Source organism: Sinohyriopsis cumingii, unplaced genomic scaffold (genome assembly GCF_028554795.1).
Source record: "Sinohyriopsis cumingii isolate HCF-2022 unplaced genomic scaffold, ASM2855479v2 utg002197l, whole genome shotgun sequence".
Lineage (NCBI taxonomy): Eukaryota > Metazoa > Mollusca > Bivalvia > Unionida > Unionidae > Sinohyriopsis > Sinohyriopsis cumingii.
The window spans coordinates 206,784-219,183 of record NW_028316154.1 but is presented as its reverse complement, the minus strand read 5'-3'; the positions used below and the strand labels follow the sequence as shown (position 1 = coordinate 219,183).

Genomic DNA, 12,400 nt, shown 5'->3' with positions numbered 1-12,400 from the left:
AAAGATGAGATTTTTTAATACGAAAATGTTTTATTTTTTCTCAATACATAAATGTACAAAATCAACAATTTAAATCACATACAGTGCAATGTTTGTTTTGTTTTGTTTTTCTTATTTTCTGTTAAAACTCATAAGCATGTATAAATAATATTAAAAAAACATAAATTTTGAAATGACATGGAGGAATGCTTTTTAAGATACCATGAAAATCTTGAACTGTCAAAGAAATCTACTTGACAATACAATAAAAGACAAATTTGTTTTAAAAAACCACTACTTAGAAATATCTACTGTAATTTTTTGTTGCAAGAAATAGATATAAAAATTAATTTTATCAAAATATTTTTTTATTAACATTTTAAATGAATGAAAATTTACACAAAAATGTGTTCAAGCAAGTCGTAGTATGAAAACTTTTGAGATCTATTCAGTACATTGTTAGGAAACCAAAATTGTCTCAGAAAAATCTATTTAAATTTTGTTTCAAGATATAGGATAGAATTTTTTAAAATTTTGTCAAATATTATTTTGTTAGCAAATTATAACATTTAAAATCTATGCAAAATTGTGTTCAAGCAAGTCATAGTATCTAATGATTTAATTATACCAACAGTGAGATAAACATGACGAGGTTGACAAAAGTAATGTGATCAAATAAACGTTACCGTCTTACATAAAAGCGACACATCTTGCTTCGGATAGGACTAATTAGCAGGGTTTAAATTATGCTTTAAATTTTACAAACAAGCAAACATAAGATGTACAAACAGCATATTTTTTACAATATATTAACTTAAAATGGTTATAAAAATCTTCATTACGTATGTTAAGGCCTAGATAATTTTGCTTAGCATGGGTGCTACTTGCAACTTGTGCCAACCATGAAAAGAAAGCAGCACCAAAAAAGTATATATATATATATATATATATATATATATATATATATATATATATATATATATATATAGGCAACATTATTTAACTAAATATCGTTACCGTATACAATTCTTCATTGCGTAAGTTGAGGCCTAGGTAATTTTGATCATTATGGGTTTTAAATGTGCTAACAATGAAAAGAAAGGAGCACCAACCAAGTAAACATATATACTTTGGGCAAAATTATCTTCAGATTTACCTCTTTATATCATCCATTACACGATACGCATTCAACACCCAGATAAACCCTCTTGTACAGAATAAAGACTTTCTATATGCAAATGAACGTCTCAACCATTTTTCTGACTTCGATAAAATGTGATCAAGATGTCAAGGCAAGAACAGAAATGACCATTTCCATACATTAAATGTTTATTTCAATACGTTAAAAAATATAAAAATAGATAAGTAGAAATATCGTGTTAGAAATCTGAAGGAACGGACATAAAAAAGTAAATACTTTCAAACTGGCTGGGAATGTCGGCTGCAAACACGAGGATAATTGTTCATTCAAATTGTTCATAATTTTTGTTGTTGGCAGAATAAGTTTAATATAATATCCGGGCACCTTCAGAGACGTCATCACGTCGTTAAATTTTACTTGAAGAAACAACGTTTTGTTGTTAATCTTATTTAGTTCTCTTTTAAACGCATCTGAAATAAAAGAGTTATTTTAGATTTAGTTCACCGTTTTATACCTTTTCAAATATAGGGCCATAGTTTGAACGAAACAGTTAACAAGTGATGACGATCCCAGGTATGCTGAAGTTCACTAATACAATACTAGATAACAACTTTCTCCTGAGCTAGTTGACATACATCACAACTACTACAATTCATACTTGAGCAAAATGAGATCATTTTATTTAAACTATTCTCCTTTTAATTAAAAAAGAGAGACGAAAACAATTCAATACCGTCAATGCTAGTTGAAATATATCGCATCAAACTGCACCAACAAAACTTTAATACTCGTGAATAAAATGCCTCCGATTGCACAAATACCCGCCAAAGGAGCCAATCAAAGAATGACAAGTGCCAGCCCATTTTTCGATAATAATATCCGAGTTGACACTTTCAGGCGGCAGATAACGGTGATGAACTTTTCGATATAAACAAATCAGTGATATATAACCTGTATTACAGACACGTGCTTCACAAGTCTTTCACACGTGACATTTGCCTGTCAAATCCTATACAAATAAATATTAATTCTCTTTCTGATCTCTAGTCAGTATGAAACTGCATTTATATTTGGCGAAATTGAAGACTTAAAACGGGATCTCTAGTTTACTTTCCAGACCTGTGTCGCTTAAACAAATAATGGTCGCCAGTAGAATTTGTTCTCCAAGGGAATTTTTGCCCCTGTAGGAGGTGATGATGTAATGTATGTGAATTTTGAGACGTATCTTTAAAAAATTGAAAGTCTCTCAGGTCATTTGTTTTGTTTTGTTTTTTGGTTGGGTTTTTAATAGAGAGAAAATCAAATCCAATATAGTCAATGTCTACATTTTTAACAGGCATCCGCTTAATTGTTTGAAAAGTAAGTTCCCGAATTTCCTTCTCCTCCTAGCCTTTCAGCATCTTGAGGCTACATATAAGGTTGATGAACTTGGTGAAGTCAATAGTTTTCTCTGAACCTGCTGTCCCCTTGATGTATTTCTCTAGCTCAAGGTCCGTAGGGTTACGACCACCAATCGTCTTGATATTCTTCATATGGTCCCATAGCTTCTCAATGTCCACACATCCCGTCCCCTCCACCTCCAGCTCGTTAAACAGGTCCAAATACTCGTTAGTGCTGCAAAGAAAGAAAAGACATTTAATTTCTGACAGTCTTAAATATTTATTTTCATATCCTTTATTTACCGACAAACCTGCCTAGTATATGTCAAGCTATTAACTACCTTAAAAAACAACACTTTTCTCGACCCTTTTTTTTATAGCAATTACTGTATGAAGAAACGTCTACTGAGCGACCACGTGTATAAACAGGCCACTTTTTATTCCCTCGAAGGGGGCTGCTAAAGACAGGTTTTACTGTGTACTCGACAAATGACAAAAATGCGAAACTAGTGACATGCACCCAAACTCCTGGTCGGGATGTTTTGGGTTCAAGTGCATCCCTTGCTCCATTCAGCTCAGTTGTAAATGTATATAAGGACAGCTATAGAGTTAAACATGTGATTGCCTGGGGTTCACCCAGAGCAAATGATGCATCAGCAGTCGCTTCACGATATTGAAACCTGGATAAGCTCAGTCCACTATATCACGTTATAGACGCGAGAAGATTTTCATTGTACGAGTCAAGAGATTAAGTAGACATTTAATATTTTTCATCTGTATTTGCTACTCACATTTTAGTGCCATTATTAGCCAAGATGCAACACGAGAGTGAGATGCATTTACACTGACATGGTCCAACATGTACAGATGCATTTTTGTGCGCTAAATATAAATTAAAAATTTATGCGGCTCTTTTTTTTTTCTTCTTCCATTCTTACTTCCTGTCTTCCTTCTTTGCTCAACTTTCTTTACATAGATGTTTTTTTCTTTCTTCATCACGTGAATATACTTTATTACAATATATTCAACTGATTGCGCATAGACTTGTGCAGAGCTATGACCGTAGTTTGCCTGTATAATCCGTTAGTGATAATGACGTGTGTTTATTATATTTATTTATTTTGGGGGGTGGGGTGCGGGAGGGTATGAAGCTATCTGTATACGAAGGGTAGCTTTATAAAAACTAATTTGTGAACCGAAATGACACATACATACATACAGACAGACAGACAGATACTCAGACCAACAGACACACACACACACACACACACACACACACACACACATACATACATACATACATATATATATATATATATATATATATATATATATATATATATATATATATATATATATATATATATATATATATATATATATATATATATATATATATATATATATGTATATATATATGTATATAAAGTCAAAACAGACATACCTGTATCCCAAGCAGACATAAAATTGTTGGAATTCCCATATGCTCATCTCGTTGTTCTTGTCTTTGTTAAAGATGTCGAAGATGAGCTCGGCTCTCTCCTCGGACAAGTTAAATTCTGACTGCATCATTTGGATAGCTTTGTCCCTCTTCAGTCTCCTCACGAAGTTTTGGATGTGCTTGTCAAACAGAGACTGTGCCTCCTGGCTACAAAGAGTAAATTAAACATCTCGAATAAGACAAGAAATGTCCTCAGGCAAAATAAATACACATATTTTAGAAATCTCAGCTATATTTGTAGAACCTTAGCATTGTTTCCAAATTTGGAGCTTAAATAAGAGTTCCGTTTATCTGATCAAAATGGTTTGTTTTTTTTTGCCTTGGTTTTTTCTTCGTTTGTTTAATTATTATTTTTTTTTCTTCAACTGTGGGCCTTGATAATAGAAAGTTCAGTCTGGAACTTTGGTCTTATAGAACTTCTTCAAGTCTCCAGGGGACTCCACCACTTGCAGACAGTTCTAAGCGGTTCTCTTCGTAGTCCGTTTGATCCATTTTAATCGTTGCGTCTTTGTTCGTGTGTAAATATGCATCGCAGCTTTTCTTTTTGTTCATTCTGGCTGTACAGCTTTCCTTGCTGTTCATTCTGGCCATACAGCTTTCCTTGCTGTTCATTCTGGCTGTACAGCTTATATTCTATTTATGACGGTAGTTATTCCCGCTTTTTTTGGTAGCTATTAATAATTCACCCAACCAATGTCTATGAGGGACTATAAAGGCTGGTCTTAAATCAATTGCAGTATATGCCACAATGATGTTTTTATAATTTCCTTTGTACGGTTTCATTTGAAAAATGGTTTACATATTGAGTGTTTCCTTGCCTTTTGGATTTTGTTACAAGTATTAATTCAGCCGACTTTGAAACCCGTCCTCCTTTTATTTCTTTCTGGATATCACTTGTTTCCCACCCATATCATGTACTTAGAACAGGAATCAAATGTTGTTATTCCTTAATTTTCACTTCATTATATATTTGAGAAGTGTGTGTGTGTGTGTTTTTCTGTTTTTCTTCAGGCGTTAGACATGTTTTTGTTTTTTGTTTTTTTCGTCGAAGTGAAGTTGTTCTTCCTGGACATGGTGATATGAAAGTCGACGTTAAAAAAACAAGATAATAACCTAACTATTTGTATTGCTGTACCGAAGAAACCCTGATGAAAATCCAAATCGATCTTCCAAATCGAACTTAATTTATTCATTCGAGTTGTATTTAAAATGATAACCATAGGCCGAAATATATTAACTTTAAGAGCAGTTGATATCATTTAACATAAAACATACAAACAAAAAAGACTTTAAAAATAATATGAAAAATATTAAATACATTTTAATTACATCATCTTGCATGTACTAAATATATACAGAAGGAAGGCTTTACGAATAATTTGAAAAAAAATGTTAAATTAAGTTTATTCTTACCATGAGAAGCTTCCACCTCTGCCTCTGTGCTTAATTTGGAATGGCATTTTTCTTAAAGTAAGGCTGTTCAACTCTCCTCTTATGCTGTGAAGAATTATTTACTTTTGAGTCCCTTTTTGTAGTCTCCCTTTTCTGCAGCTAAATCCTAATCACTTGAAATATTTCCTTTGTTATTATATTCAAAACTGCTGTTTAGCTTTGCTTGCTTTCTTTCCGTCTGCGTCTGATCACTTCTACATCTCTCCTTTTATACCCTCAATCTGAAGTTGCAGAGGCTGGGCTGAGCAAAATGATTAGATTAGCATTGCTCCGCCCACCACCTCTTCAGCTTATTATGATAACTGGAAAACATTTCGGCGTAATAATACTAGTGACGACGCACTAATGGTATGTATTTCTTGATTCACTGGTTCTTAATTTAGGCTTGTCCTCCCCAAAATACTTGCAAGGAACAAGACTTTTCTTATCGATGATCAATGCTTAAACATTCAAGTAAACATTAATAAATGAAGCATAATCTTCGTCTATAGAGAAATATAAATGTTTCCAACTATCTATTCATTTCTGTAAGACAAACCTGATAGCTTTTGTAAAGTCAATTGGTTTTTTTTTTTTTTTCTTTTTTCTTTTTTAGACAAACTTGAGACAGAACTTTATAACTGTCTCCCATCCTACCATATTTTTTTCGTACAAAAAATGCGTAGAAAAGAGAAGGAAACTATTCAACGAGAGCCGAGATGTGAGCACGGTGTAAACACCTGTGATTAGGATGTTAAGTCTGCTGATATTAGTGGAATCATACACTCATCAGTATACTCTTGGACAAATGTTGAAAGAATATGTACACCTTTACCGCTAAACGAATTTAACGAATTCACTATATTTTTTGTGGGTTTAGAACGAAAGATCGGTAATCATAGGAATATTTGAAAGGTAAGATATGATATGGTCTTGAACTATAAAAGTCTGTCTCTTGATATGTGTATCATATATTTTAAAGCGTATCGAATAGTTACTTTTCTTTACTTTAAACAGACCATTCTCGTTAATCCGATACAAATTGTAGCCATCATCACTATACACAGTCTAATCTCGTTAATCCAATACAAATTGTAACCATCATCACATTAAACAGTCTAATCTCGTTAATCCGATATAAATTGTAACCATCAGCACTATACACAGTCCATTCTCGTTAATCTGATGCAAATTGTAACCACCACTATACACAGTCTAATCTCGTTAATCCATACAAATTGTAACCATCATCACTATACACAGTCTAATATCGATAATCCGATATCAATTGTAACCATCATCACTATACACAGTCCATTCTCAATAATCGGATAAAAATTGTAACCATCATCACTATACACAGTCTAATCTCGTTAATCCGATACAAATCATCATCACAATACACAGTCTAATCTCGTTAATCTGATGCAAATTGTAACCATCATCACAATACACAGTCTAATCTCGTTAATCTGATACAAATTGTAACCATCAACACTATAGTGTTCTTCTATCTATTTGTACATTTAAATATGTCGTAAAACTACATACTTGAACAAACGTGGTTAATCTATGATTAACACTGTAAATTGCTCAAATGACGGTCGTCTAAGGAAAGTTGTATCTGACAACGAAGAACTGGATTAAATAGGCATAGTTTTGTATTGTTAGGCTGTATCTGACAAAAAGAAGTTGGACTGATTAGGCATAGCTTTGTATTGTAAGACTGTATATGACAAAGATAGTCTGGATTGAATAGACACTGTTTTGTATTGTAATTTTGTATCAGACATAAAGAAGTTGGATTGAATGGATATTATATTATATTGTACGGTTGTATCTGACGAAGAGACATTCAGTTGAATACACACAGTTTTTTATTGTAATATCGTATCTGACAAAGAGAGGTTGGAATGAATAGACATGGGTTAATATTATTAGGTTGTATCTGCCAAAGAGAAGTTAAACTGTATAGACAGCTTTTATTGTAAGGTCGTATCTGCCAAAGAGAAGTTAAACTGAATAGACAGCTTTTATTGTAAGGTCGTATCTGCCAAAGAGAAGTTAAACTGAATAGACAGCTTTTATTGTAAGGTCGTATCTGCCAAAGAGAAGTTAAACTGAATAGACAGCTTTTATTGTAAGGTCGTATCTGACAAAGAGACATTGGATTGAATGCACATGGTTGTATACTGTGTGGTTGTTTTTTTACAGATTCGTTGGACTGAATAGACAAGGCTTTATATTGTATGGTTGTATCTGACACAGAGACGTTGGATTCAATTGACATGGCTTTATATTGTAAGACTCTATCTGTCAAAGAGATGCTGGATTGAATAGACTTGGCTTTATATTGCAAGATTGTATCATGCCTAATTTTAATTAAGTGTCCCCTTAATTGCCTTGTCTGTTGTTCTATTGTTGTTGTTCTAGGGTTTAACGCCATTTTTCAGCACAAGGTAGGCTATACATGGCGGCCAGTATAACTGGTGGAGGAAGAACCCTGGAAAACCCGGGGAAGAACCACCGACCCACAAGAAGCTACTGGCAGGCTTTCCCACGTACCCACGCTAGCCGAGCCTTGGACTCGAACCCACGCAGACAGAGGTGAGATGGCAGTGATCCGGAACGGTGAGCGCTTTAGACCACTCGGCCACTCAGGGCGCCTAATTGCCTTGTCTGAGATTCTAAATAGTTTATATTTTATGCATCAGTTGTTAAACAGTTTTGCTATTATTGTAAGTCCTTTCGAACCCATTTCTAGAAAAATAAGAAAAATCAGTTTATTTCAATAGGAAAACAACAAACGCGTACATTTCTTTGCTTTTTGTGACTCTGCTCCTTGCAATACGAGGTTTACACTATAATTATTCATATAGGAATCTCTCAACGCCTAATATGTTTACTGAAATAAAAGTTGAAACCTCCACTGTCATGACAGATTGACGCACGGACGAACAGACAGATAAAAATATTCATAAAATTCCAACCCACTTGCAAAAATGGTGTTATTTAAATAAAGGCCCAAGGCACTCCTTTTGATAACCATTTTTGAAAGTATTTTTTGTCCATGTGTATACTCTCACGCGTAATACTGTTTTTCGGAACAGATAAACCTAGTCTGACTCAGTTGATTTGGAACGAAGATTACCGAAAACTTATAATGAATGCCACTTTGAATTATCCCCATAGATGGAGTTAGTCATGGGTTAAAAATAGTTCGGGACATCTGTTTTGTTTATAATACAAACCGCCAGAAGGTTGTGTTGATAAAGTAAGTGGTTACTATTTTATTTGCTAAACATAAAAGTTCAAATTATGTTTTCGAAAACAGAGCTAAAAGAAAGGAAATGGTTCGATAGTTATTAGAAACAGTACTGTTTTTAGTAAAACATATTTCAATATGTTTTAACTGTCTGCAACAGAGCATCGAGACGTATATCTTTTTATCGGCCACTGAATCATCACCAGGTTTATCATCGACAAAATTGTCTTTGAATTTGTTTGATTCTACTTTGAATGTCTGGAGGACCCATATGATCGAACCGTTGTCAGCACTCTTAAGTCGGAACATCCTGAACCTTTTCCGACGAGTCTTGAAAGAAACCTAAATTCGTAATTATTAAGAACTATGTTCAGAACAACTTTTGTTCACATGTCACAACATGACGATGGACGGAGACAAATACACAATCTTAACGAAGTCGGTCTTTTCTGTAGCAACATACGTAGTGCACTCTGCCAGTGACGAATCACCAAACCCACAACAAGTATGTGTATTTTTACAACTACGCCAGAGGTTATTCCTCTACTAATCTGATTAAAATCAGATATCCACTGTCCTGCCCGAAGGAAAATGGAGATCAGTTTTTAATAAAATTGTTACTCGATGGAATTGGCCAAGCGATGTTTTGATTGCTGTAGTCTTTTAAATGATTCATTATCGTTGAGTGGTGTCAGTTTCTTTTTTTAAAAGTACTTTGTAGTCCTTTTTCGATCAATCAATCAATCAATCAGTCAATCAATCAATCAATCGAGAAAGAGAGAGAGAACGCAATATTGTGAAATAATTTTGAATTCATAAAACATATGGTTTGCTTTAGCATTTATCATCTACAACATCAGATATAGACTCTCCTTGGAAACATGTTGCCGTGGAATCTTTCTAATATGAAATATTTATTTTGTATGATTTAACACCACGTTATTTTTTTTTACTCAGCACATGATAGGGTTTACATGACCAGTATATATGTTACAGGAGTAACCATGGAAGACCAAAAAAAATCACCGACCACTGGTAAACTTTCTCACATACCTACGTTACTCGAGCCCAGGTTCGAATGATCCATAAAAGGCAAGCGTCTCAGTGCACTCGGCCATCCTGGGTCCCTCTGGTATAATATAGGAAACTGTCATCCTAAATAAGTTTTAAAAACATCATGCAGAGTTCAGTACAAACTAGAACGTGTTAGTTCCTAATTTATACTTGTTTCGATGGCTCTGGATGTCATTTTAGTATTCACAGAGTTACAAGATAATTTTCATCCCATACAGCGTTTTGGAATCAGAGCTATCACAGATTTAAAACTATATTTAGCTTCTTCCTGACGTTACTCTTATCTGTATATGGGTGCTTTCCATCACTGTCTAATCCGTTCACAGACTATATGCTTAGGTGAACGAACTCGATAATTGTTTGCTTACAAGTATTTAAGATATATGTCAAAAACAAATGCAGATGAGAGCGTTTTTCTTTATTAACACTGATCGTTGCAAGATTACACGGATATGCTGTCAAATACGAACGCCATGCCGCATTGGAGAGAGTTGTTTTTTCTTGATTCACTGGAGTACACTTTTCATTAATAGACTGGAATGTTGGACATAATCTGTTAGTTGACTCATATTAATGCACATCTATCACTTGAAAGTCGCACGCTGAAGACATACTCTAATTTATTTTTATGGCATCATCGAATTTGTAATTGTGCCGTTCCAGCAGCAGCAATAATCGTAGGGACGTTTAACTAGGTACTTAATTTGCAACATAATTGCGATGGAAGAGATTGCATGAGGATCAAGTGTTGTTAAAGCAAATAATCTTGCTTGACATGTTTTGACATTTTCGTTATATATATATATATATATATATATATATATATATATATATATATATATATATATATATATATATATATATATAAAGTTCGCAGTCTCATAGGGAAAATTTTAAAAACCACGACTCTTAACATCAACCAACCCCTTTCACGATCAAAATAATTACCTGTTCAATGCCTAGCATATTTAAATGTTGCATAACTACGTATGAGCCGCGATTTCCGAGTGATTGGCGTGCCAAACTAGAGACCGAAACTCAGCGGATAAACCCGCTTGACATCGGTCGGCCTTAGCCTGGTACCCTGGCCTCCTACACAAGTGTGTTGAAACATCATGGGAGGCGAGGGTACCAGGCTATGGTCGGCCTATGTGGTGTTTCCTTGGGCACCATATGCCTCGGCACTCAGTAACCTCCATCTGTCCCCTAGTCAGTACAGCCGATTTGGAGCTATTCCCTTAGCTGAATGTAATATTACACTATCCCCACACATCCCTAATCCAAACATGTTAGGGATGATGGATTGTCGTTGACCTGTGGCTGTCAGCCCATTAGAATGTTTTCATTATACAGTGCTATTAAGTGTTGGTTGAGCACGAAGACTTACTACAATTTGAACAGAGCCAGTACGTTTTGGGGGGAATCAATGTTGATATTAGGACTTAGGTATTTTCGATTTCCTTGAATTATTTAGCATTAATTTTATCTTTTATTTGATCTTCACGTGGAAGCTCGTTGACTGATGTCTGGATAATTGTATAAGCTACCACGGATGAAATATTTTTTTTATAAAGAAAATAATGTAAACGTTTGTGCGAAATAGGTGTGTAGAGAGAATTCGCATAGGAATGATAAACATAATTATAATTGCAAGAAAGATACAAAATATTCATATATTCAGTGCTATGTTTTTGGGTTTGGAGTATGAATATACATTTAAAAAACTATCGATTCACCTTGAAAGCTTATTGCAAAGTCTCTGCTTAAACTAAGAAGAAAGATAAATTTTCAGGCAGTCGAAAAATGAGATGAGCTTCTTTATTTATAAGATCAAATTGCAAACACAAATTGATTCCGTACATTAGAATCACATCAAGAGGAATAATTACGTCATAAAGATGTTTATTATGTCTGTTTGCCTTACAATGTTTGTTTTTGTTATTCTAGAATGGGACAACATGTGCCTTTCCAGCTATATTTCTAGGGTAGTTTTACTGGGAAACGGACAGCGGAAGAATGATTATGTATAAACAGACTGAGTCACAAGCGTTGTTTTTTGTATGCTTGTCTTCCTTGGGATTTTTGGAAGACTCGGAACTGAATTACATGGGGCATAACACATAACACTCTCCAACGTCCAGGAGGAAGCTAGAGAGCTGAACGTGGTGATGATGGGCAACTTATTCTTTTGGAACAGGATCAGTATCAATACAGCAAAGAAAATAATGGTTGAATATGCAGGTGTGAAATTAAAACTATTTGAAAATTATATCGCACAATATCTTTATCATATTAAAAATGGAATATTGAATTGACTGTTGAACACATTTCCTGAGACATAATATATCAAAGTATACTTAACTGGTGACACACACACACACAAAAAGAGATCGCAAGGAAAGAATACAGACACTCGCTGCCTGCAAAAGGACGAGACGTCATCAAGATACATGCATTGTTAGCTGTCCTTTATCTCTTCCGGCGTGGAGATGACAAATTTAGGCATAAAGTATATGTCATCAAGAATAAGTCTTGAGTTCGGGTTGTAAAGTTCGATATATATAACATCATATACATTATAGAGAAGTAGAAATGTTATACATAGAATATAATATAGTATAGGCTTTATC

General features: G+C 34.2%; 1 protein-coding gene and 1 long non-coding RNA gene across 2 annotated transcripts; one reads left to right on the top strand and one right to left on the bottom strand.

The window, feature by feature from the left end:
• On the bottom strand, positions 1-5,658 carry LOC149770950 (uncharacterized). The gene is made up of 3 exons (XM_089948961.1): positions 5,414-5,658; positions 3,944-4,147; positions 1-2,734 (listed from the first exon to the last, which is right to left on the bottom strand). The coding sequence occupies exons 1-3, from the start codon at positions 5,458-5,460 to the stop codon at positions 2,506-2,508; spliced, it is 480 nt and encodes a 159-aa protein (XP_089805087.1). The 5' UTR covers positions 5,461-5,658; the 3' UTR covers positions 1-2,505.
• Positions 5,659-10,748: 5,090 nt separating this feature from the next.
• LOC149770949 (uncharacterized) lies at positions 10,749-12,081 on the top strand. Its single transcript, XR_016418428.1, has 2 exons — positions 10,749-11,216; positions 11,718-12,081. It is a non-coding gene; the product is annotated as an uncharacterized LOC149770949 (long non-coding RNA).
• The last annotated feature ends 319 nt before the right edge of the window (positions 12,082-12,400 follow it).

Excerpts from the sequence above, each read along its gene's own strand:
- LOC149770950 (XM_089948961.1), bottom strand. The coding sequence starts at position 5,460 with ATGCCATTCCAAATTAAGCACAGAGGCAGAGGTGGAAGCTTCTCATG. Across the intron at positions 4,148-5,413 it reads AGAGGTGGAAGCTTCTCATG|CCAGGAGGCACAGTCTCTGT; the intron begins GTAAGAATAAAC and ends TACTCTTTGTAG. Across the intron at positions 2,735-3,943 it reads TATGTCTGCTTGGGATACAG|CACTAACGAGTATTTGGACC; the intron begins GTATGTCTGTTT and ends CTTTCTTTGCAG.